The sequence below is a fragment of the Siphateles boraxobius genome, unplaced genomic scaffold (genome assembly GCF_051911475.1).
Source record: "Siphateles boraxobius isolate OS27281-9 unplaced genomic scaffold, OSU_SipBor_1 73, whole genome shotgun sequence".
In the NCBI taxonomy this organism is placed as follows: Eukaryota; Metazoa; Chordata; class Actinopteri; order Cypriniformes; family Leuciscidae; genus Siphateles; species Siphateles boraxobius.
The window spans coordinates 2228286-2251065 of NW_027509201.1; the positions used below are offsets into that span (position 1 = coordinate 2228286).

Below are 22780 nucleotides of genomic sequence, written 5' to 3' on the forward strand. Positions count from 1 at the left end.
TGGCAAATTATGTAGTGAAAAAAGTTTAAAAAGTAAACTTGAAAAATAGTTATAAAACTTTACATTTATTGTTATGAAAAATGCTCAGAAATACAATTTTCCATTTTAATATGAAATATATATTTTCCAAAACATATTTTACTCTAAAAATGTGAGAAAATCAAAGCTACAAATCTAAAAAGTTGTGTTCCAAATCTGAGGTTGATATCTTAAAAAAAGAGTAAGATTTTGTTTGGCCACAGTAACAAACGCTTCCACTAGTCGAAATACGTCTACCAATTATTTCTAATGTGCTCATTTTTGACTGTGAACAACACAAGTGTGACTATTTTTTTCAGGACCATTTAACCTTTTCGAATCATGTCTATAATTTTTTTTCACAGCAAGTGTCAAAACCTTTACCAAGTTTTGTACCATTCCGGTAAAGTAAAAAAAAAACAAAAAAAAATCTGTCAAAAATGACCTAACAGCACCAGAGGGTTAAAGTAAAAACATGGACAAAAACAATTACACAGCACCTCAAAGCCAATGTCATTTTGTTAGAACTATTTAATAAGATATTGTTCATAATGGCAGTAATAAATTGCACTTTTATATCAATCTCAAATTAATATTATAGATATTGCTATTGTACCTCAATCAAAAGGTACAGTAATACAAATTACGTCGGACAACATTTGAACATTTCTCCCATAAATTTTCTTCATGTCAGTTTAACTTCTGTTAAAATGTAAAAAACACTACAGTATATATAGAAAAAGAGCATGTCCTTTATATTTACAAAAATGCTTTTCTAATATACAAATCAGATTCTATGCAAAAACAAAGTTTAGAAAAAGCATAAAATCACAATGTAGCTTCATTTTATAACACTTTTGAAGATAATTACATTACAAAAGGAAACAGTCTCCTCTGAAAAATACAAGACTTGTATCATAACATTCGTAGCATCACAGTTTTGCGGTCTGTTGCGTGAACATGCATTGACAACACCATGGTAAAGCTTTCTGACGAGTTCAACCAGGCGAGTTTAAGGTCCGTCGTGTTTCTGTGAACTGAAAGCGTGTCTGAGATTAACTCTGCACAAGGCTTTCTTCACACTGCACTCAATTTGTCATTTTGCAAGAGATGAAATTGGAAATTGGTTGCAATATACTGACATATACTGTACACTACTGTGCAAATGTCTTGGGTCGGTAAGATTTTTCTAAGGAAAAAGTCTCTTATACTCTCTTATTGATCAAAAACACTGAAATATAATTACATTTTAAAAGCTGATCAAAGCTGAATTTTAGTTCCATTACTCTTCAGTGTCACATGATCCTTCAGAAATCATTCTAATATGCTGATATGCGGCTCAAGAAACGTTTCTGATTATTATCAATGTTGAAAACAGCTGTACTGCTACATTCTTTTTTCCAGGATTCTTTCAAGAATAGAAAGCTCATTTATTTGAAATAGAAATCTTTTATAACATTATAAATGCATTTCCTGTCACCTTTTATCAATGTAATGTGTCCTTGCTGAATTAATTTCTTTAAAAAAAGAAAAATATCATACTGACCCCTATTATTTGAAAGGCAGTGTAGTAATGAATGCCATCATGATGTTACTTTAGACTTTCCTCTACAACATCTGAGAGTGTTTAACAAGGCAGCACATTTCTAATAATCTTATATAAATCATACAGATGTGTTTTAGAGATGGCTTGTAAACCGAAAATACCAATTTATTTGATTTATATGATGTCAAAACTTTTTCTTGTAACTCATCTTAATGTACAGACTATATTTAAAGCATTGATGAATCCTCTGTAAAGTGTAACAGCGTCTCTGTGGTGCTTTCAAAACATTGATCTGTATTTTTGAGCATCCCATCAAGCCCATCACAATGACATTACCTCAAACAATGGTGTGAGTTTGGCACAGTTTGTCTGAAGTGTTCAAAAAATCTGAATAAAGCCATTATTTATTCAGTGTGTTGGAGCTAGTTACACCGAAATTACACACTTTAGTCGGACACCACAAAAAAAGTCAATTTTCTGATGCATTTCAAATTCCTATCATGCAACTCTCCATCAGAGCAAACGTGTCGTGTCACTAGATGTTTTCTGCGTCCCCGTCACGTCCCTAACCGTTTCATCGCTGTCCTGTTCCAAGAGTCTGCGACTCAATAGTGGCGTATCCGCAGCAGTTCTCGCCGCGTTTTCCCCGGAGGATTTGATGACAACCACGTAACGGTCGTCCTCTGCGTCTGTGCTGTTGTGAACGTCTGCTGTGGTCTGGCGACTGCAGGACGGTGACGAGGTCATCACAGGCCCTTCCGCCGCCTCGCCAGGTAACCCGTCCTCCTCCTCAGGGAAGCTGGTGTTGATGTAGATGATGTCCCTCCTGCTGGAAACCGCCGGGAGTTTCCCTGCCAGGTTCTCCAGTCTCTTCCTGACCTGTGTGAAGTCGGGTCGGTCCACCGGATCACCGCTCCAGCAGCTGAACATGATATCATACCTGAAACACCACACAAGATAATATTATTATATTATTATTATTTCATGTTATGAAAGTCAAATCAGATTTACTAAAACAGAAACAAAAAAAACCTTCACATCAGTTAATCAGCAGTTTTGTCTTGTAGGGCTGTAGTACTCGAGTCCGGACTTGGACTCGAGATCGTTTTACAATGGTCTCGGACTCGCTGGTATTCGGACTTGTCTCGGCCACTGGTCCTGCCAAATATGGCTTTTGGCAGTGTTGGGAAAGTTCACTTTCTACATGAACTAGTTCACAAATGTTAAAATGAACTAGTTCAGTTCATAGTTCATACTTCAAAATTTTGAACTAGTTCATAGTTCTTTTTTCCATATGTTGCTGCGAGCTATTATTTTTCAAAATTATTGCCACAGCCCATATAGAACCACAGACAGCAATTATTTTATCGGCGGGCAAAGTTTGCACAGAGATGTAAGATTTTTCCCATCCTGACTGACCTTGTCATAAAACCCGTTTAAATGATCGTACGCGCCTCCTTGCTGCTTTTTGTGTTGATGACGCATGCGGCGCTGCGACACTGGTGGCTGGTGTTGCCAGATTGGGTTGTTTTCGCTACATATTAAGGCCTGTTTATGGTGTGTTTTATCCGGGTTTTCGGCTGGAAGGCTCTATAGAAATCGGGCACGCAATTGAATGAAGTTAAACTGAGAGAGCGTGCCATTCACAGACACCAGAATGAACGAGTTCACAGTAACGTTCATCAGGCAGTAATACAGTACGTTCAAGTTCGCCCAAAATATGAACGAGTTCATGAACTATCATTCAATGAACGCATTCAGGCACAACACTGGCTTTTGGTCTTGACTGAGTCCAGGTGTCTTTATTATGTTCCCAGTAAGCACACATAAAAGCCGTTTTTTGCTCTGGTGTGAGCCGCGATTGCGCCAGAACCAGCCAGTCGTCGAGATAATCCAGCACGCGCACTCACTGGAGTCTCAGGAGAGAAAGTCCATGCACTTCGTAAATGTGCGGGGTGCTAGGGACAGACCGAACGGCAGAACTGTGTATTCTGTATGTATAAACCTGGCCCTCGATGGCGAATCTCAAGAATGGCCTGTGATGGGGGGCTATCTGGATGTGAAAGTATGCGTCTTTCAGATCCACAGTGAAACACTGCTATTATGAGGTGTCACCATATATGTCATCATTCTGTTTTCTGTAGATTAGAAGATTATATGATATCAAGGGGAATGTCTATACTTAAAAATCCTGGATGTTGTGACACTGTTTTTGATTTTAGATCAACAAATCATAACCCAAAATGATTGTCTTGATAATGTCATGCATATGACTTTTTTTCTCCTGTCCTGGGGCCGGTTGCATAAACCGATAAGACTAGTTTTATAAGTTAGACACAATTTTTTTCTTTAAGACTGTTCATAGCTTTTTTAAATCAGTTACATAAAACGTAGATTAGCCTAATTTAATACCGAAAAGTAAAACTGACATCCCCAGACTAACTGCTAGTGGGTCACACTAGAACTTAAGACACTGTCTTAACATAATGGCTATGTTTATACAACCGGCCCCTGGACTGGGTCTTGACTCGGACTCAAACCTCTTTGGACTTGGTCTTGACTTGGACTCGACAAAGGTGGTCTTGACTACAGCCCTTTTTTCTAGTATTTCCTCTATTATGTTATTTTAAAGGTTCCTAATTTAGTTTTTGAGTCTCCTACAATAGGTTTACATGCATCCAAGGTCAAAAAACAACAAGTAAAATACATTGCAGCATTAACTATTTTCTCACAGTGTCTGAAAATGTTCTATAAAAGATTCAGTCTCTTTAAACCCCTCCTTTCTGAGAGCGAAACGCCTACGTATTACTATATCTGAATTTCAGCTCTTCCTCAGCGCTTTATACACAGTGATACGTAGAGTAACAATGGTGTTTTTTTAGTGGATTTGCTTTTTCAGCGCAGAAAAAAAGCATCTTCTCACAAGCTAAACTCTTCCAGTCTCAGCTACAACTACAGTGTTTGAGGGCGGGGCAAAGTAGACGTTGTTCGTGGGCAGCCAATGAAGACCACAGGGCTGGCATTATGCAAATTTGTTACAAACCTACATATGTTTTAGCAGGAAGTAAGATTACAATAACTCCTTTTATCCTGCACTTTGATCTTTAAAACTTAACAGACCTTTTACACACTACATGAAAGGTAAGTACATGAACAGATAAATTAACCTGAGAAAGAAAATGCATAAGATATAAGCAAAGCTGTTTCTGGTGCATTAAGTTGTTATATTTTCGTGGGTTGAGTAAGAACCCTTACTCAACCCACGAATATTCATATTAGTTGTTTAAACTTGTTTCTGTCATCATTGTTATTGCTATCTTTACTGTTACTGTTATGATTACTAATTTCACTTTTTTTTTTTTTTTTTTTTTTTTTTTTTTTTTCATTGTTGTAACTACTGTTGTTGCTGTCTTTTGCTCTTACCGTTATGATCACCACTGCCATCATCATTGTCATTTATTATTATTATTAATATTATTATTATTATTATCATCATCAATATTGCCATTGTCAATGCTGTTTTAGAATTAGATATCATTGTCATCACTAGTGCAATAACTTCCCCCTTATCTCTTCATGGGTTTTTAATGCACCACAACATAGAATAAAAAAAAAAAAAAAAGAAGGATTAAGGATATATGGAAAAACCTCACAAACACCAAGGCAGGCTAGACAGGCGAGAAGTGGTTTCAACGGGACAGCATCTCTGTCCCAATTTGAGACACTCTCGCACTGTACTCCCTATTTTAATGCACCTTAGACATTGCACATAACACACATAACACAAAAAAAAAAAAATTAAAAATAAAAAAAAAAATAGGAAAAGATATGGACTGATGAGATGAGGGGGAAGGTTATATTATATTATCTTATATTATATTATCTTATTATGTCATATTTTATGCAGGATTGACAATGGCAATTATTACATAGGAGGAAGGATGGAAGTAAAAAATCTACCAACACAATATTGGCAATATGGTGGTAGTGGGAAGTGGGATGGTGATGGTAATAACAATGGTAATACATAATAAACGGTTACTTTGTTTACGCATACACACACATACACATAACCACACTCACACCCGCACACATACACACTTAAACACTTAAATCACTCTTGTCACTGCTGGAAGTATGGATTTACAAGATTGCTCACTACTGCACTATGTTGGTTTGTTTGTATGTATGCCTGATTGTTAAATAAAAAAAAAAAAAAAAAAATAGACAATAAAACAAACACACAAAAAAAAAAAAAAAAAAAAAAAAAAGTTGTCATATTTTGATAAAGCACAACGTTTTATCGTCTTTTAGAATAATATACTGATTAACTATGCACAATATGACATGCGGTAAGTAATGCATATTAAAAAAGTAAATGGGGTCAATTAGGATTTCATGTTAACTAACAGCTTTGGACTGGATACAAGTTTTGTCCAGGAAAAAGGTAGGCATGCTATGAGCACAAGCAGGATTTCCACAGACATTTTAAAACTCACAGTTCATCAAGACAGTCGTTGGGTTGTTTCAGTCGGTTTCCATGAAAGAGATAGTCGTAAATCTCATGGTTTTGTACTCCAGGGTATGGGGTCATGCCTCGACTGGCTATTTCCCACATGGTCACTCCAAACGCCCACTAAACAGGACATTAGGGATATTAAACATTAACAACTGAACATCAATAAACATTCAAAAACCCTGACTATGGTCTAAAGCTTATCAATGAAATGTCATATTATAATGAAGTCATGTGTCATATGAACAGTCGTTTCCTGTACCAAAGTAACACACTACAGTTCAAAAGTTTGAGGTCAGTAAGATTTGTATACGTTTATTTAGCAAGGAGGGAGTAAATTGATCAAAAATTACATTTATAATGTTACTAAAGATTTCTACTTCAAATAAATGCTGTTCTTTTGAACTTATAACTCTTATATTCTTATAACTCTTAAGAACTTAGAACTTATATTCATCAAATAATGCTGAAAAAATGTATCACGTTTCCACAAAAATATGAAGCAATTATTTATTGATAATAAATCATCATATTCGAATGATTTCTGAAGGGTCATGTGACACTAAAGACTGGAGTAATGATGCTGAAAATTCAGCTTTGATCACAGGAATAAATGACATTTAAAAAAAATATTAAAATATATTATAGAAGCTTTTACTTTAAATAGTTTTGCTGTTTTTACTGTATTTTGAATCAAATAAATTCAGCCTTGCTGAGCAGAAGAGACTTCTATTAAAGCCATTTAAAATACATGAACATAGTTTATGTAAAATAAAAGGAACTATAAAGTTATGAGCAGCTGTAGAGACTAAAAACATCACAAATCCTTTCATGAATTAGAATAAAACAGAGCTATAAAAGAGGCTGTGATGACAGTCTTTACCACATCACTTTTCACTGTGAAGACTCTGTCAGCGAGGCTTTCAACTGCGATCCATTTGACAGGCATCTTGGCTATCCGGCCCTGTCTGTAATAGTCACCACTGTAGATTTTCTTTGACAGCCCAAAATCAGCAACACACACGCTCAAGTCATCTCGCAACCTGAATGAAAAAAAAAAATGTAATTGCTTGAAACAAACACTGAGACTTATAAAGTTATAAACAGTTATAAAATCCCTAGCATTACACTACCATTAAAATTTTTGAGGTCTTCTGCTCACCAAGGCTGCATTTATTTGATCAAAAACACAGTAAAAACAGTAATATTATGAAATATTTTTTATAATTTATTAAAAGAACTGTTTTCTATGTGAATATATGTTAAAATGCAATTTATTCCTGTTTTCAAAGATGAATTTTCAGCATTACTCCAGTCTTCAGTGTCACATGATCCTTCAGAAATCATTCTAATATGATGATTTGATGCTCATTTCTGATAATGATCAATGTTCAAAAACAGTTGTGCTGCTTCATTTTTATTGGAAACTGAAACTGAGATTTTTTTCTTCTCTTTCAGTTAACAGGTGACTATAAGTTCAGGACACATACATGCAGTTGCGAGCTGCCAAGTCCCGGTGTAGGAAGTTTCTGTTGCTGAGATACTCCATTCCTAGAGCGATGTCAATCATGAACTTAAGGAGCATCTGCGTAGGGAGAAACTGGAGATACAACACAGCATTAGTCTTAGTTAGTTAGTTAGTTAGACCCATGATAACGTCACAGTTTGGTCCATGCATGCAGACCAATAGTAATGCTGCATATTTGGCATCTTACCACAGGATCTTCCTCGAGACGTGAGCGCAGGAGGAAACTATGCAAGTCTCCGTACTTCATGAAGGGGAGCACGACCATTGGTTTAGGAATGTGTCCTGAGCCCACTTCTAAACAAACACCTATGTGAACAAATCAACATTACAGCAGTAGATAAAGAATGAGGGATACGATTTGAAATCACTGACCTGAACATATTATGGATTTAAACACTTTGCATATTGATATCTGAATGTTTTCACTCTATTTGATAATAATAATATTAGTAATAATGAGTATTTCTAGAGTTTTCAATAATGCAGGTGCCAGGCATGTTTCTTACCCAAGAGTCTGATGACATTATGATGGTGAAAATCCTTCATGCAAGCAGCTTCATTCAGAAACTCTTCAATCTCTCTCTGGGAGAAGTTATCCACTAAAACAGGCAGAAATTAATGCTCTATTTCATACATTTTATTATATTCTCTTCTTGGATTATCTAGTTATATAGATCTCACATAAAATATAAGTTTAGTTTCTTTGCAGACCATTGTAAAGATCTATAGCTGTAAGATTAGAAAAAAATATAAAAATTGAAAAACAAACAAACAAAAAAAATCTCTGGGTGCAAGGTAATAACAAAAACAGTAATAAATGAATACAATGCGATTAAAAAAATACTATAATAATACATTTAATACTTTAAAAAAATAGTAATAATTATTAAATAAATATAAATGTTAAATATTAAATTTTATATTAAATTATTATATATTATTTATATAAAAATTCGACAAAAAACTAATATTAATAAGGATGAAAAATATAATATTCTTTAAAAAACATGTATAAAATATTTTTCTAATAATAATAAATAAAAAGTAATGATTTTTACAATTTAATAGAAATAAATATAATAATAATGATAAATTATTTTGAAAAAAGTATTACATTTATTACTTTCATAATTAATTTAAAAATAATAAAATGTAATAAAAATAAATAAATAAAATGTAATTGTAATATTAAAAATGTAATACTTTAACTTAATATTTTTTAAATAACTAATTATTAATACTTTTTTACAGTTCAATAAAAGCAAATATAATAATAATAGTAATAATAAATAAAATATTAATTGTAATATTATAAATGTGATAATTTTTCAAAATAATTTTAAATAAAATATGTAAAACTTGAATATTTTCTTAATAATATAAATAACATTTTAAATATAAAATAACTATTTTTAAATGAAATACTTAATAAAAGTAAAAATTATCCACCTTCATAATCTTAATCTAAAATATACAAACTAAAATTATTTGCACTTTTGAAATCAAAAACTCACATTTCATGGTTTTCACAGCAACTTTTTCAGAGGTTCCATCAGGCTGTCTGAGATGCCCCTCCATCACAGATCCAAACTCACCTAAAGAAGAGACATTAGGTCAATAAATACATCTGACATGAGCTGTCACACAACACAACACAACACAACACAACACAACACAACACAACGTTCTCACCTTCTCCGAGGACTTTACCGATGGACAGCAGGTTTCTTAAGATCATCACATCCTGGAGTTTGGCCTGAAGCTCACTGCTAATGCCCAGACTGGCAACTAAAACAAAGAAGAAATACTTTATAATCTATAATAGTTTAAATCTTCAAGTTTTTGGAAAAATGCTAGCAATGCTTGACATACGTGTGGTTTCGATGACTGAACGGTTGTAGGATCTCTGAGGTCTGTACTCAACGTTAGGAGTGAGCTTGTCATCAGCACCAAACAAACACCTGTAGAGGGCGCCAGTGATGCATTTATACACAAGCAAAAATCATTCATTTACAGTCACAATTTGCACATTTCCCCATAACATATAACTAACTGTAACACTTAGCAATTTTGAGATTTAGGATTTCATGAAGTTTCAGCCTGAAAAGCTGACATTACGCTGCAGTAAATCTATTGAAACGGCACAAAACAAGCTGGAACTCCGTTTCTAACGTTAACCCGTTTCTAGTCGACTATTGTAAATCAGCCAGCTATATCAGTACAAAACCAGTACTACTAACCAGCAAAAACTAGCTCTAAGCCGTTCGTTTCAGCAATGGAGGAGCTACAGACTAAAAAAAATAAATAAAAAGAGACAGGATCCTAAAATGCAATAGAAACTAAATGCACTTTAGAGTTGAACTGAAGCATTTCTTCCTAGTTTCTTTATTTTGCCTCCTTTTAAAAAGCAGACACTACCTTGAACTGCCCATTATATGTGATTTATTTTAAAATTCAGTATGAGAAAAACTCTTATGAAAGTTGACCTTTAATTAGACATCGAGTGCGTTTACATGCATCCTCATAATGAGATTATAATGGGATTTTGACATTATTGACACGCAACATCCAATAATGTGATTATTTCCAATAAACAGGGTAAGGTCTTAATCGCAGTAAGATGTTTACATTACACAAGCAAACCTTTTCACTCCCGTTTACATGCAATTTCCATTTATTTGATTATTCTCTAAGGACTGTGGTTATTTTTACCACCATTATTCACATACTGCAATACACAGCTCAAATGATGAACTAGACTCTCCATTAACCCTTGTTTGTCCAAATACATGCTGGTTTTCCTGTCTGTCTTCAATGCAGATTAGACTTCAAATTTAATTTTGCCACATTTGCAGTCATTTTAGATGCAGTAAGGAGTCCTGAAAAAGGACCTTGAACAGTTAACAGTTATTTGGTAAGTTACTTAGTGGATATTTAACCGCAAAGCGACCACAACCCCCACTGCACATTCCAGTATCCCCGAGAATGATGAAAACGGGATGTTGTTGTTAGTCTCACTAGAAAACAACCAGAGGCAAATTGAAGTTCTTTGCTTAGCACTACTTAGGCCAACTCTGTCCTCCATAATTTTATTTTACTAAGAAGCCATGCTGTTTTTACAGACCACTGCAACCTTCCCCCTACTTTTCTTTCCTGAAGCCTTCAATTTCTTGTCCCAAGTACATTAATATGAACAAACTCTGGTTTCTAAAATAGCCCTTGTTTTTCAGATTTGGTCTTAGAATGAAAATACGTCTGAAAATCACACAGCAGTGAGATTTAACAACAATTACAGCAATGAAATACATTTTACCAGCTCTGTAAAACACAATAACAACAAAACAAAATGCATACGGACAGTAAAAAGTAGAGTGAATTAAATAAGATATGCAAACCGAATAAATATATTTTAAAAGAAAAGATAAAACCTTTTCAATATTTTTTCTTTTTTCTCAGAATATTGAGAGATAAACTTGCAATTACAAGATTGCAAAGTGTGAATTATAAAAGAAACAAACAATTTTGAGGGAAAGAAGCCAGAATCGTGAGGTAAAAAGTCACAGTTACATTTTTTATTTCTTATTCTGTGACGGAAACAAGCCTCCATTTTAAACAGCTATTTTATTATGATGCTAACATTATGACGTCAGGTTAAAAGTTATTTTAAAAGGTTTTCTTTGGAATAACGTACTAATAAATCACGCACAATAAGAACGGGAAATTGTGTTCAAGTTAATCGGGTCTTGATTTTTGACTATAAAAGAAAAAAGAGAAATGACAAAGAAACTTACGGGAAAAAAGAGTGACTTCGCAACCACAAGACGCCAAACATCACGATCAACAACAGACAGAAACCGCAAACCACTCCAAGCACAATGTACACGGAGTCGGATCGATTGGGAAGTGGCGTCGAGGATGGAGACTCAGGAGATCCTAAAGCAAAACACACATGCATGCACTTCATTTAATAAACAAGAGCATAAACGACAATAAGGCTGGCATCTGTACTTCTAACAAAGGTCATTAGAGTACTAAACATCCACACTGTAATGGACAATATAGTATTGTAGTATTAATATGATCCTCTATGCTTTGAGTCTCACTAATGGCATTTTATCCCAGAGTTCAGTTCAACAGCTTGAGGTTCGCTGCTCTGGAAACTCATTCATCAAACAGGTGATGATGTGTCTTTTGTTCATGACCCTCTTTGCTTGTCCAAAATGTTGAGATCACACAAGGCAAGAGTGATTTAACTTCGTAAGCATTTGGTTCTTTCCGAACAAATATCCCTCCTGGCTGCTGAAAGACTATTTTGATTTAATCAACTACATTACAATACAGGGTTTTCATTTTAAAATCAACTGGAAATGTTTCTAATGGGAAACTACAGATCTATTTACTGCAATTAATTTACAAATCAAGATTATCGTTCAGTGGGATGGGTTTAAATATCAAAAATATATATTTAGGCTGGTAATTATTTACAGGACTTTCTTAAGAAATAAAACAAACAAACACACACACACACATCCACACACACACACACACACACACACACACACACACACACACACACACACACACACACACACACACACACACACACACACACACACACACACACACACACACACACACACACACACACTAAAATAAATAAGTTAAAATAATAATTTTGAATTTTTATATATTTTATTTAAATTAAAATAAGATATAAATATGTATAATGAATTAATAAATCCACAGATGACATCTGTTACGTTACAGCTGCACGATTCTTAAAAATTGAGAATCAAGACTTTTTGTTTAAAGGTCCCATATTGTCAAAACTGAAATTTCCTGGCTGTTTTCATGATAACAGAGGTCTAGGGGTTATGAAACTACTATATAAGTTTCAAAACAGTCGTTCCACAGATAAATGCACACAGCCTGCATAAAGTAGCTGTGCCTTTTCACAAGCTGTTGTGACTTCTGTATAAATGTGATGTCAGAACTACTAAGTCACCGCCTTCAGTCTCCATCCCCACAAACAGGCCAAAAAATAGGCCAATCAGAAGAGAGGCTCATGAATATTAAGTAGACAGGCCAAAATCAACCTGTTCTTGGCAGAGCTCCTGAGAAAGGAGCTGTAAAAATATATTGAGATGCTTTTTGGTACTTATACCGCAAATATTTATTCTTAAGGACATCAAAACCTAAAATAAAAGTTCAGAAAGTTATACAATATGGGACCTTTAAAATAGAGGTCACGATTCTCCCATGATTCTGAATAGACAAACAAAATAACATGTAATTTAATTTCTAGAGGTTCTGACAAAATGTTAATTGCTGCAGTCTATTAAAAAATATTTTAAAATATAAATTTATTTGAATTAATTATTAGTTCATTTATTTGAATGAATGATTCAATGACTCACTCATAAAGACTTCACTTGTTTCAGTTCTGGATGAATCGTTTTTGAACGAATCTTTAGAATGAATGATTCAATGACAAATACATTTTTAACAGTCACATATCGCCACCAACTGGTGTAAGGATGTAATTGATACAATCTTTAATTGAAGTGTCAACTTACTTTTAAAAGCTGATTTGCTCGATTTTGATCGCTACCCTAGACATCAGTGTTTATATCCGGACTATTAACTTTTATCTCAGTGTTTGTCAAGCTCTTTCATACCTAAATATGACAACTCTTCTTTCTGGGTCAGTGAATCGAGATTGTGATCTTTCAATGATCAATCGTTGAAAGATCTATGTTACGTGGGACAATAGTTAATTATACAGTTTGGTGATTATTATACAAACATATTTGTCTGCCGAATTCCACCAGAAAGCAGTAAAACAAACAAAACAAAACATAAACACAGCAAAAGCAAATACTTCAAATACAGGTAAACATCACTAACTTTTCTTCTTTCTTTTTGAAGTGTCACTACATTGCAATATTTCATTACATCTACTAATGGTAAAACCCAGAGGAATGTTCTTGCATCTGCTCACCAGTGTTTGTTACAAAGAAATGGATGCTTGCATTTTTGGTCCCACAGCCGCTGTGAGTGCAGGCCACGACCTCCACACTGTATGTGGTGTTGAACACCTGCAGTGTCGCTGCGGCCTCTGTGGTGATACTGTGAATCTGGAACACACACACACGCAATTTTTTAATCATTGTATTGTCAAATGTCTAGCATAGACCAGTCTGAATCTCAATGCTTGGGCAACCTGGTTTAGTATGGGTCTTAAAGGGCTCCTATTATGTTTTTTTTAACATTTTCAACTTTCTTTAATGTGTAATGTTGCTGTTTGAGCATTAAAATGGTTTCCTCCAGTGGGAGTTCTTCTCTATATCAGTGTCAGTGTTTCCGAACTCCCTGAAACGCCTCCATAGTAGTCTTGAGTTTTCTTCTGTAAACGAACACGTCACAACATTCCTCATTTAAATAGTTCATATGCAGAATAAAGGGGCGGGGCCTGGTTGAGTTTGTTAGTAATGTGTTGAAACTGGCGGTTATGGTAAGGTGCGGGACATTTCCCAAACACACTTTTGAAGCGCTCGACCAATCACAATACACTGCTCCAGCCGACCAATCAGAGCACAGTGTGCTTTCAGAAGGAGGGGCTTTATAGAGACAGGAACTAAACAGAGCGTTACTGACACCCTGGGAAGAGAGGAGCTGCAAAAATGCAGAATATGTGAAAAAGCATGAAAACCTTTTCTAGTAGAGCCCAAAACTTTGGAAAAGAACAGAATTTTGGTCCTCTTAAAAAAAAATTATTATGAAGATATTGTTTAGCATTGCAGGAACAAAAAAACTTTCATATAAAATCAAGGGTAAAAACAAAACAAAGGCTGGATGAAAAAGAGAAGCAGTTTTTTTGTGGATTCGTGAGCGTTGAGCATGAGGACATTGGGAGGTTAACACATGACGCATGTGACACATCGCTGTGCTGGTTGCGTAAAGTTGCCACTTCTGTTTCCAACATATCAGACATTCTGACACTTACATTAAAACTGAGTCAGTAAAAAATGTGGAAAAACAGCTTCTGCAGACCTCGAAACAAGAAGTGATTCGTTCTAGGGGCCCTGACAAGTACACGTGGGCAGTTTAGGGTATGTAGGGTGCATGCAATTCATATCATGTAAATGATTTATGATTTTTAAATATTGAAATACTTGCATGTTTATCTACTAAACTGGATTTGCATTTCCTATTAAATACACATTTCTGTTGACCATGCATGAGAATCAACACAATACATAGAATAAGGGTTAAATAGATGCTAGAAAGAAAAATAAACCCAAAAGGAAAACTAAATTCTGCCCAGCCACTGCGATAAGCCAATTCTGGTAATCTAGTTCACATAATAAACTTCCTGTTTTTTTTACTGGTCCTGAAGTTTTTCAATATTTGCCCTCCGTTTGCTGAAGGAACCCTTGGATTATGGTCAGAAAAGCAAACTTAGCAGTTATATTCAACCCAAGCTTAAAACAATATGTTTTTCAAACATACCGACTCTAATTCTTAAACACTAACCAGAGACTGACTTACTAAAACATAATTTACTGAATAACCTCCTGCAAAGCATTACTGTCTCGTTGCACTGAATGAGAACTTGTAATATACAAATAAGTAAATACTTATTTGGACTTCAAGGGTTTAACAGACAATAAATAACACACACTGCCATTATTGTAAATGTACCTGTGAAGCAATGATTTTGTTATTTGAATATTAATTAAACTATTCCAGTAACAATTGCAGTAACTGCATTAGAGCTGCAACAGGCAACACTACTTCAAGGCTTTTTCTTGTCTAGGCCTGATGTCACGATGAAGGAATTAAGGGACTTTCTTAAATAAAGTAAAATAAATAATTAAAAAATATATATAATAATAATAATTTAAAAAAGAAATAAAAAAAAGAAAAGAAACCCAGTAAAAAAAAAAAAAAAATTATATATATATATATATATATATATATATATATATATATATTGGTGTGCAACATTTTTGTTAACTGATATAAAGCTGAAATAAAATAAAATATAAATAATAGATGAAAAACTTAAACTAAACAAAAATTAGAAATGTTGCCTTGCCAACTTACTGAAATAAGACACATTTCTAAAATGTCTAATTGGAAACAAATTAAAACTAAGTGAAATAAAGATAAATTAAACCTAGTTATACAAAAAAAGACAAAAGCATAAAATACAAATCTAAATATATATATATATATATATATATATATATATATATATATATAAAATGATAGTAGGCTACAAGCTCTTTACAGGTTTTATAAGATTAAAACTAGTCTTCAAACACTTATATGTGCTGTGATAAAGAGTTTGCCAAAAACCTAAACAAATGTAGATCAAAATAATTCACTATTCCATGAGCAGTTGTTACTCGATGACCTACAAGGTCATCTTGTTTGAGGGAGAGCAACAGGTGTCGGTCCAAGACCAGCTGTGCGTGTAAATGCATAAGACTCATTTCCAGTTACTGTTGTTTTCACACAGATCACAGTATGAGATCACACAGGTCAGACACGGCTATAGAAATACAACAGATTGTTAATCGCAGCCGTTGATTTGTCGTCATGAACTCCAGGTCATTCAGTGGTGAGTCACGACCGACATACAATAACAAATGACTTCTCCACACACTGTCGCTTTCCTGTGACTAGCACAGAAAAAGGAAGTACACAATTATGCCAGGAAAGAAATAAATGCCATGCTGTTACAAACCCACTCCCATATGATCAGTCACTGGCCATCAACAAAGACCACACAGGGCATTCAGAGGTGATCGACTATGGGAACATCCTCAGTTTATTTTTAACAGTGATAATGCTCAAGACTTCCTAAGGACTTTGTAGCTGAACAAGTGCAGCTAATAGAGGAGTGAATCTTCACTTGCCTCACGACTCATTATGATTCAGAGAGCAACAATTCGATTATAAATTGTTTCTTGTTGTATCATGATGATGCATATTTTCCTCCAATTCTATTTAAAGGTGCAATGTGTAGTATTTCTGAGGATCTATTGACAGAAATGTAATATAAGATCCATAACTATGTTTTCAGTTGTGTATAAAGACCTTGCATAATGAACCGTTATGTTTTTATTACCTTAGAATGAGATATTTATATCTCCATAACCGCGGGCGCCCCTTCTATGGAGGTCGACATATTGTGACGTCATGTTTCTACCGCAGCCGACAGTGAACACACAGCGCTACAGCGTTTCATCACTACCTTGAAAAAGAAGTTTTCAGTGGTGTATAAAGACCTTACTTAATGAACCGTTATATTTGTATTACCTTAGAATGAGCAGTTTTACTGAATAATTAAGTAAACATAATTTCTTAATTTATCCTTGTAACGAAACCTCATTGCTGAACTGCTACTCTCTGCTGTCTCAGACGATGACATATTTTCCTGTCGGCCACCGTAACTTTTGTTGGTTGCAATTCGTAACCTCACCGCTAGATGCCACTAAAAATCACACACTGCACCTTTAACAGAAGCATTCAAGTAAGAAATAATACAATAAATAAATAAATTGATTTTAATAAAAGCTATAAAAATGTTATTCAGTCAAGAGCATTGAGTGATTCCCTCTTTTCTTTTGTTGTTTGATCAACATTAATAGCAGCTAGTGCTGGGCGGTTTGACCAAAAATTTATATCAGGTTTTTTATCAAAATTATGCCGGTTTTCCGGTTTATGACGTTTTTTTTTTTCATGCATAATCAGGTGTTCAAAGCATTTTCTACTGGTTGAGAGAGGAATTACTGCAGTAAATTGACTTAGGATAGTCTATTTTACTGTCATTAGTGAATATTGTAGAATAGAATAGCGCCCAGTATAACCTAAAATTGTTATTTCTTAACGTTCTAATAACGTTCTTATAACCAGGAAGTAACGTTAATACAACGTTTATATAATGGGATGATGTTCTTATAACCAAGCCAGAACGTTAATAAGACGTCTAAAAAACCAGACATTTTGAATGTTCCTAGAACATTCAGAAATAACATTAACGTTTATATAACTTAATGGGAACGTTATGAAAACATTCTTATAACCTAAAATTGTTAGCTGGGGAAGAGGAGAGATTCGCGGTTGCACTGAACACGTTTTAAGTGCAGGATTCTCTGAGCGAGCCCAGAGAAAATAGACCTATTTTAACAAGAGCAGCGTGTATCTGAGAGCGCGGCACATTATATTCCGCGCGCGAGCAGAGAGATTCGCGCTCGCGCATTATATTAATGTACTTTCGCGTTACAATAATGCGCTCCGCATCCATCGTCCATGTAACGTAACAGAGAACTGCTGTTTGTTTACCCTCACTCGTCGCTGCTTAGAAGTGCAAAATTGTAAAGGGTCCGTCTGAAACTGTCGCGCAGCGTAACGTTCGTTCCGAACGTTGTGTAATTAAATACACCGGTATGGCGGTTTATTCAAAATCAAAATCGTGACGAAAATACAAACCGGTTTTTGGTTTGAACCGGTTTACCGCCCAGCACTAATAACAGCAGGTTTATTATATTAGGACCAAATGCACAGATTTAATAAAATGTTACACATCAGATTCACCCCCCCCCCCCCCCACACCAAATATGTTTATGTTCACTTAAGTCATAACTGACTATGCTTACGTGAATACTCGTCAAGACAGGTATTTATGTGTGTATCTGACCGTTCAAGTCTAATGCAGCGCTAAAGAGAACTAAATTTGCTATCACATGGTGTCTGAGAGAGGCGGCTTTCTGTGTGCGTGCACATACAATTTGAGTGTGTAAGTCAGCGCAAGGAACACATTGAGATCTTTTTCGCGGCTTATTACGCTTAAATACAAGGTTTTATCATGAAACTCTTGATGGCGCAGGCTGATCGGTCCTTAACTCAATCTGCTTGCAATCACATCATCTATATAGGGCACAGCTGATTGGTTCCTGCTGTATCAGTAAGCCAATGAACTCGCTGCTCAACCTTCTAATACTGGTCAAGAGTTGTCAAGGCAACACTGTTTAACGTCAAGCACGTCCTGCACTTTATTATCTCATTCATGCGTCTTTTTGTGAAAACCAAAGCATAAGTTACGAAATACACAACTTTTTAAGTACTTTATTTACAATAAAACAGTACAATTATATTTATGATGGGCCTATTTAAAGCTCCAGTAGGTAACTTTTGTAAACAAATATTTGTTAAAACTGTCATTATGTCCTGACAGTAGAATATGAGACAGATAATCTGTGAAAAAATCAAGCTCCTCTGGCTCCTCCATGTGGTCCTATTGCCATTTGCAGAAATACACCGCTCCCTGTCAGAAACAACCAATCAGAGCCAGGAGGAATGTCTTAGCAGTGTCAATCACGCTCGTGTACGCGCTGATCACCCCTCTGTTGCACAGCGCGAGCGCGTACCGTCGTTCGTGACTCTCCTGTTCGAACTCGTCCATCCAAATGAACAAATCTTTTTTCGAGTCATTTCGTTCGTTGAATGAACGAAATGACTCGAAAAAGATTTGTTCATTTTGATGACCGAGTTCGAACAGGAGAGTCACGAACGTGCATCACAGAACAGAGCAAGGCGAGCATTTGTGCTTATAAAACTTAAAGTTTTTTATTTATTTTTGAAATGCCCGATCGTTTGGTTAGATAAGACTCTTATTCATCGTCTGGTATCGTTTAAAGCCATTTGAAGCTGCACTGAAACTGTCATTTGGTCCTTGAAACGTTTGTTTCCTATTGAAGTCCATTATATGGAGAAAAAGCATTTGTTCAGCTCATTAACCCATGTGATTATGAGCTGATGAGTTGAATCAGGTGTGTTTGATTAGGGAGACAGAGAAAACGTGCAGTGTTGGTGGGTCGCTAGGACAGGTTTGGGAACCACTGTATTAATCCACATAGCTCTCTCTATTTACTCCCAAAATCTGAGGCAGCCGCTGAAGACGAGGTGGAATTATTTTGTTTTTAAAGAAAATGCTCCCTCAACTCTACCGAAATTCGTTTATGTACTTGCGCACTTCTTATATCTTACTGTTTACTCGGCTCTTACGGTGAGTTTCTGAAGTAAAACTGACGCTTCATCTTTTGTGTTATGTACAATAAACTTTATTAAACTCATCAGTATATGTTTGATCATCATTCGGACGTGGTCCGAAACAGCAGACTTGTAGGCTATTAATAGTGGATACATGCAGATGACAAAAACGTTATAACCGTAATTAAACTACTAAACTATACCTGTTCCATCTCTATACAGCACTCTGACTCTGTAGCCATTATTGTCCGACTCCGGGTCGAAATGAACACCGTTACTGAGAGTTTCTGATATTATTATCATCATTCCGTTAGATGAAATTGTCCTGAGACTGAGGGCGAGCTCTTGAAGCTCCGCCCCCTAAGCCGTGCTCATTTGCATTTAAAGGGCACACACTAAAACAGCACGTTTTTCTGAGCACCAAAAAATGACAATTTAAACATGCTGTAAAAAATGATCCGTTGGGTATTTTGAGCTAAAACTTCACATACACACTCTGGGGACATCAGAGACGTATTTTACATCTTGTGAAAAGGGGCATAATATGGGACCTTTAAGCCATTAGTGGACAAATCGCCCCTTTATATTGATTTGATTACTTAAATAGGCTATACAGGATAATGAGCGTTATATTGCCGCACTCAAGCGCACGTATAAAGCTTGCCACAAAGAAACGGCAAAAGTAATGATTATGAATGTGTAAAAAATAGCAAGGAGAAATTTAATTGTTTATTAATAAACTGGTATTTTCTGTGTTGCTGCAAAGATGAAGTTGACGATGCGGACTCACCATCAACGAATAAAGATATAAAGGCATAAAAAGGAAATTTCCTCCGGTTTGGCGCGCCCCACCTGTCAAGTCTCTATTCCCCACCAGTGGGGCGCGCCCCACACTTTGAGAACCGCTGTTCTAGTGGGACTTACAACCCAATCTGTGTTTAAAGTGTTTTATTAATAGTCATAATTTTTCCAGTTGGACTTGTGGTGGAAAAATTACACAATTCTCCTTGAAAGTCACCATGAAACCAAAATTGGCCAATTTAATTTTTGTACGGAAAATTGCATTATTTATTATAAATAATTTATCCATGCACATGATTTTGTTTAAATTCATGTGCCTCGTTATCTGTGATCAAAATAACTTCTTGCAACATCTCTTCTCTTCTCTGATATGTTTACTGGCGTGAGGGCGGGGCAACCTGTCACTCACATGATCGACCAATAGCAAGCCACAACTATCCAACCAATTCCTGATGGACAAAATCAGGTTCCGCCCTACATTGAAAGAAACCGTTTCACTCAGATATATGTCAAAATAGGGAAGAAAAGACTAGCGCAAGTTTTGTTTCATGTCGAATTTAAAACTGATCTGCAATGATAAAGGCATAACATCATAATGAAGACATTTGCTTAAGGGGCATGAAATAATACAGCTGAACTCAAGCAGGCTGGCATGCCGAAGGAAACTAAACATTAATGATCTCAGACTGTTGCTTTCATCATAGAAACAAGAACAGCTGTTTTATTTTAATGGCTCTAGCCAATTTCCTCACAGCTGGTGAAAATCTCATGTCTGTAGAGCAATTCTGACCAAAATGCTGCTCTGGGCAACTTAGAAGTAGATGAACTGAGTAATAAAAACAAATTGGTTATGTACAGGGTATGTAGATACTATAAAGTGAACTCAGGGGGTTTCGCTCTTATTTTGTATGGCACAGAACAGATGTGTGGATGTTTACTTCAGTTGTAACTAGGGTTATTTTAGTATCAGTGATTTAGTATTATAGTTTTTGTTAATATTTGGAATTAATATTATTTTTAAATTTTCTGTTTTTATTTTCATTCAAGTTAAAGTTTTTAAACCATTTTATTATTTATTTTTTGTAAATATATTGTTTTTATCAAATTTTAAGTTTGAATTTATTTAGTTTTAGTTACGTTAGTAATGCTTTAGAAATGTTGCTTTGGCAACATTCTTAAAATAAAGTATTTTTTTTTTTAATATTTTACTTTATTTCAGTTAAAGTTTATTTTAATTAATTTATGTTTTTAGTTGTGGTTAATGATAATAACCCTGGTTGCAGCACAGTAAACAGAGTAAAGTAGAAATTAAGTTAATATTTTCACCAGCTGAAAGTGAAAATCTTCAGTAAAACAGCAATAATTATTGAATAATAATAAATTAAGCATACAGTTTTATATTAAGTAGAATATTTGTACTAATAAAAATGCTTTTGCACAACAGACTATTTAAATGAACTGCACAACAAATGAATAAAAATAGTGAAAATGTCAAAGATACAGTGATCGGTTACAAAAAAAAGTGTTTTCCTTTATATAGTCATTGTTTAAACCTAAAACCTTGACACTCAATAGTAAACATATTCTTTGAGAGGATCTTTAAATAATCATTTAACAAATTCAGCAAAGTTTCTTGAACGTGCCAATACGCTGCAACAACTTTGGGATAATATCGTTTTTCAGCTGATTTCTAAATAAAAAGGCATAGCAAGCATTAAAGAGGCACTGCAAATGTCCAGAGTGTTGTGAGTGAAAAGACAGAACTTTGTTTCTCAATGATTGACATTTACTAAATTCAGTTGTTAGTACACAAAACACAATTGGCAAACCAAATTACAAACCTTGTTCGTACGTGTCCCGTGTTTAATAGTGACATCATATCCTTGCAAGACTCCATTCAACTTGTCAGGGGGCGGAGCTTCCCATCGGATTATCAACATGGAATGGTTCACACTAACAGTCAAGTTTTGGGGGGCCTCCAATGGAACTGACAATAATAAAAGTAAAAAGTAAAATGACACTTTTATTTCTTGAGCAACATGTAAAATACTGACCAAAGGCAAACCAAAGGACTACTTAGTTTGAAACCAACTGAAAAAGCACTAACCAAATTCCAGATTGTATTACATTAGAAGTAAAGTATAACAAACCAAAATGCTTATCAGGGACTAAAAATATCCTTCGTGGTTCTTTTAGGAATACAGAGGAAATCCTTTAAAGACACACCCATAAGAAAAGCATTTCTAACTGCCAGGTCACTCCCATTCCCATTTGGAAAACTCTTGGATATGAAAGACATAATTACATA

The 22780-nt window shown here is 35.0% G+C and overlaps 1 protein-coding gene across 1 annotated transcript in view; it reads right to left on the minus strand.

Moving 5' to 3' along the window:
* Positions 1–534: 534 nt before the first annotated feature.
* mertka (c-mer proto-oncogene tyrosine kinase a) overlaps positions 535–22780 on the minus strand; it is a 47954-nt gene continuing 25708 nt past the window's right edge. The window contains exons 8-19 of the mRNA XM_077217436.1: positions 22314–22459; positions 13610–13745; positions 11400–11541; positions 9481–9569; positions 9301–9396; positions 9123–9203; positions 8115–8207; positions 7796–7914; positions 7571–7680; positions 6964–7123; positions 6064–6200; positions 535–2504 (exon numbers count right to left, since the gene is read on the minus strand). Coding sequence (XP_077073551.1) covers positions 2078–2504; positions 6064–6200; positions 6964–7123; positions 7571–7680; positions 7796–7914; positions 8115–8207; positions 9123–9203; positions 9301–9396; positions 9481–9569; positions 11400–11541; positions 13610–13745; positions 22314–22459 — 1736 coding nt within the window. The 3' untranslated portion in view covers positions 535–2077. The remainder of the gene's footprint in view (positions 2505–6063; positions 6201–6963; positions 7124–7570; positions 7681–7795; positions 7915–8114; positions 8208–9122; positions 9204–9300; positions 9397–9480; positions 9570–11399; positions 11542–13609; positions 13746–22313; positions 22460–22780) is intronic.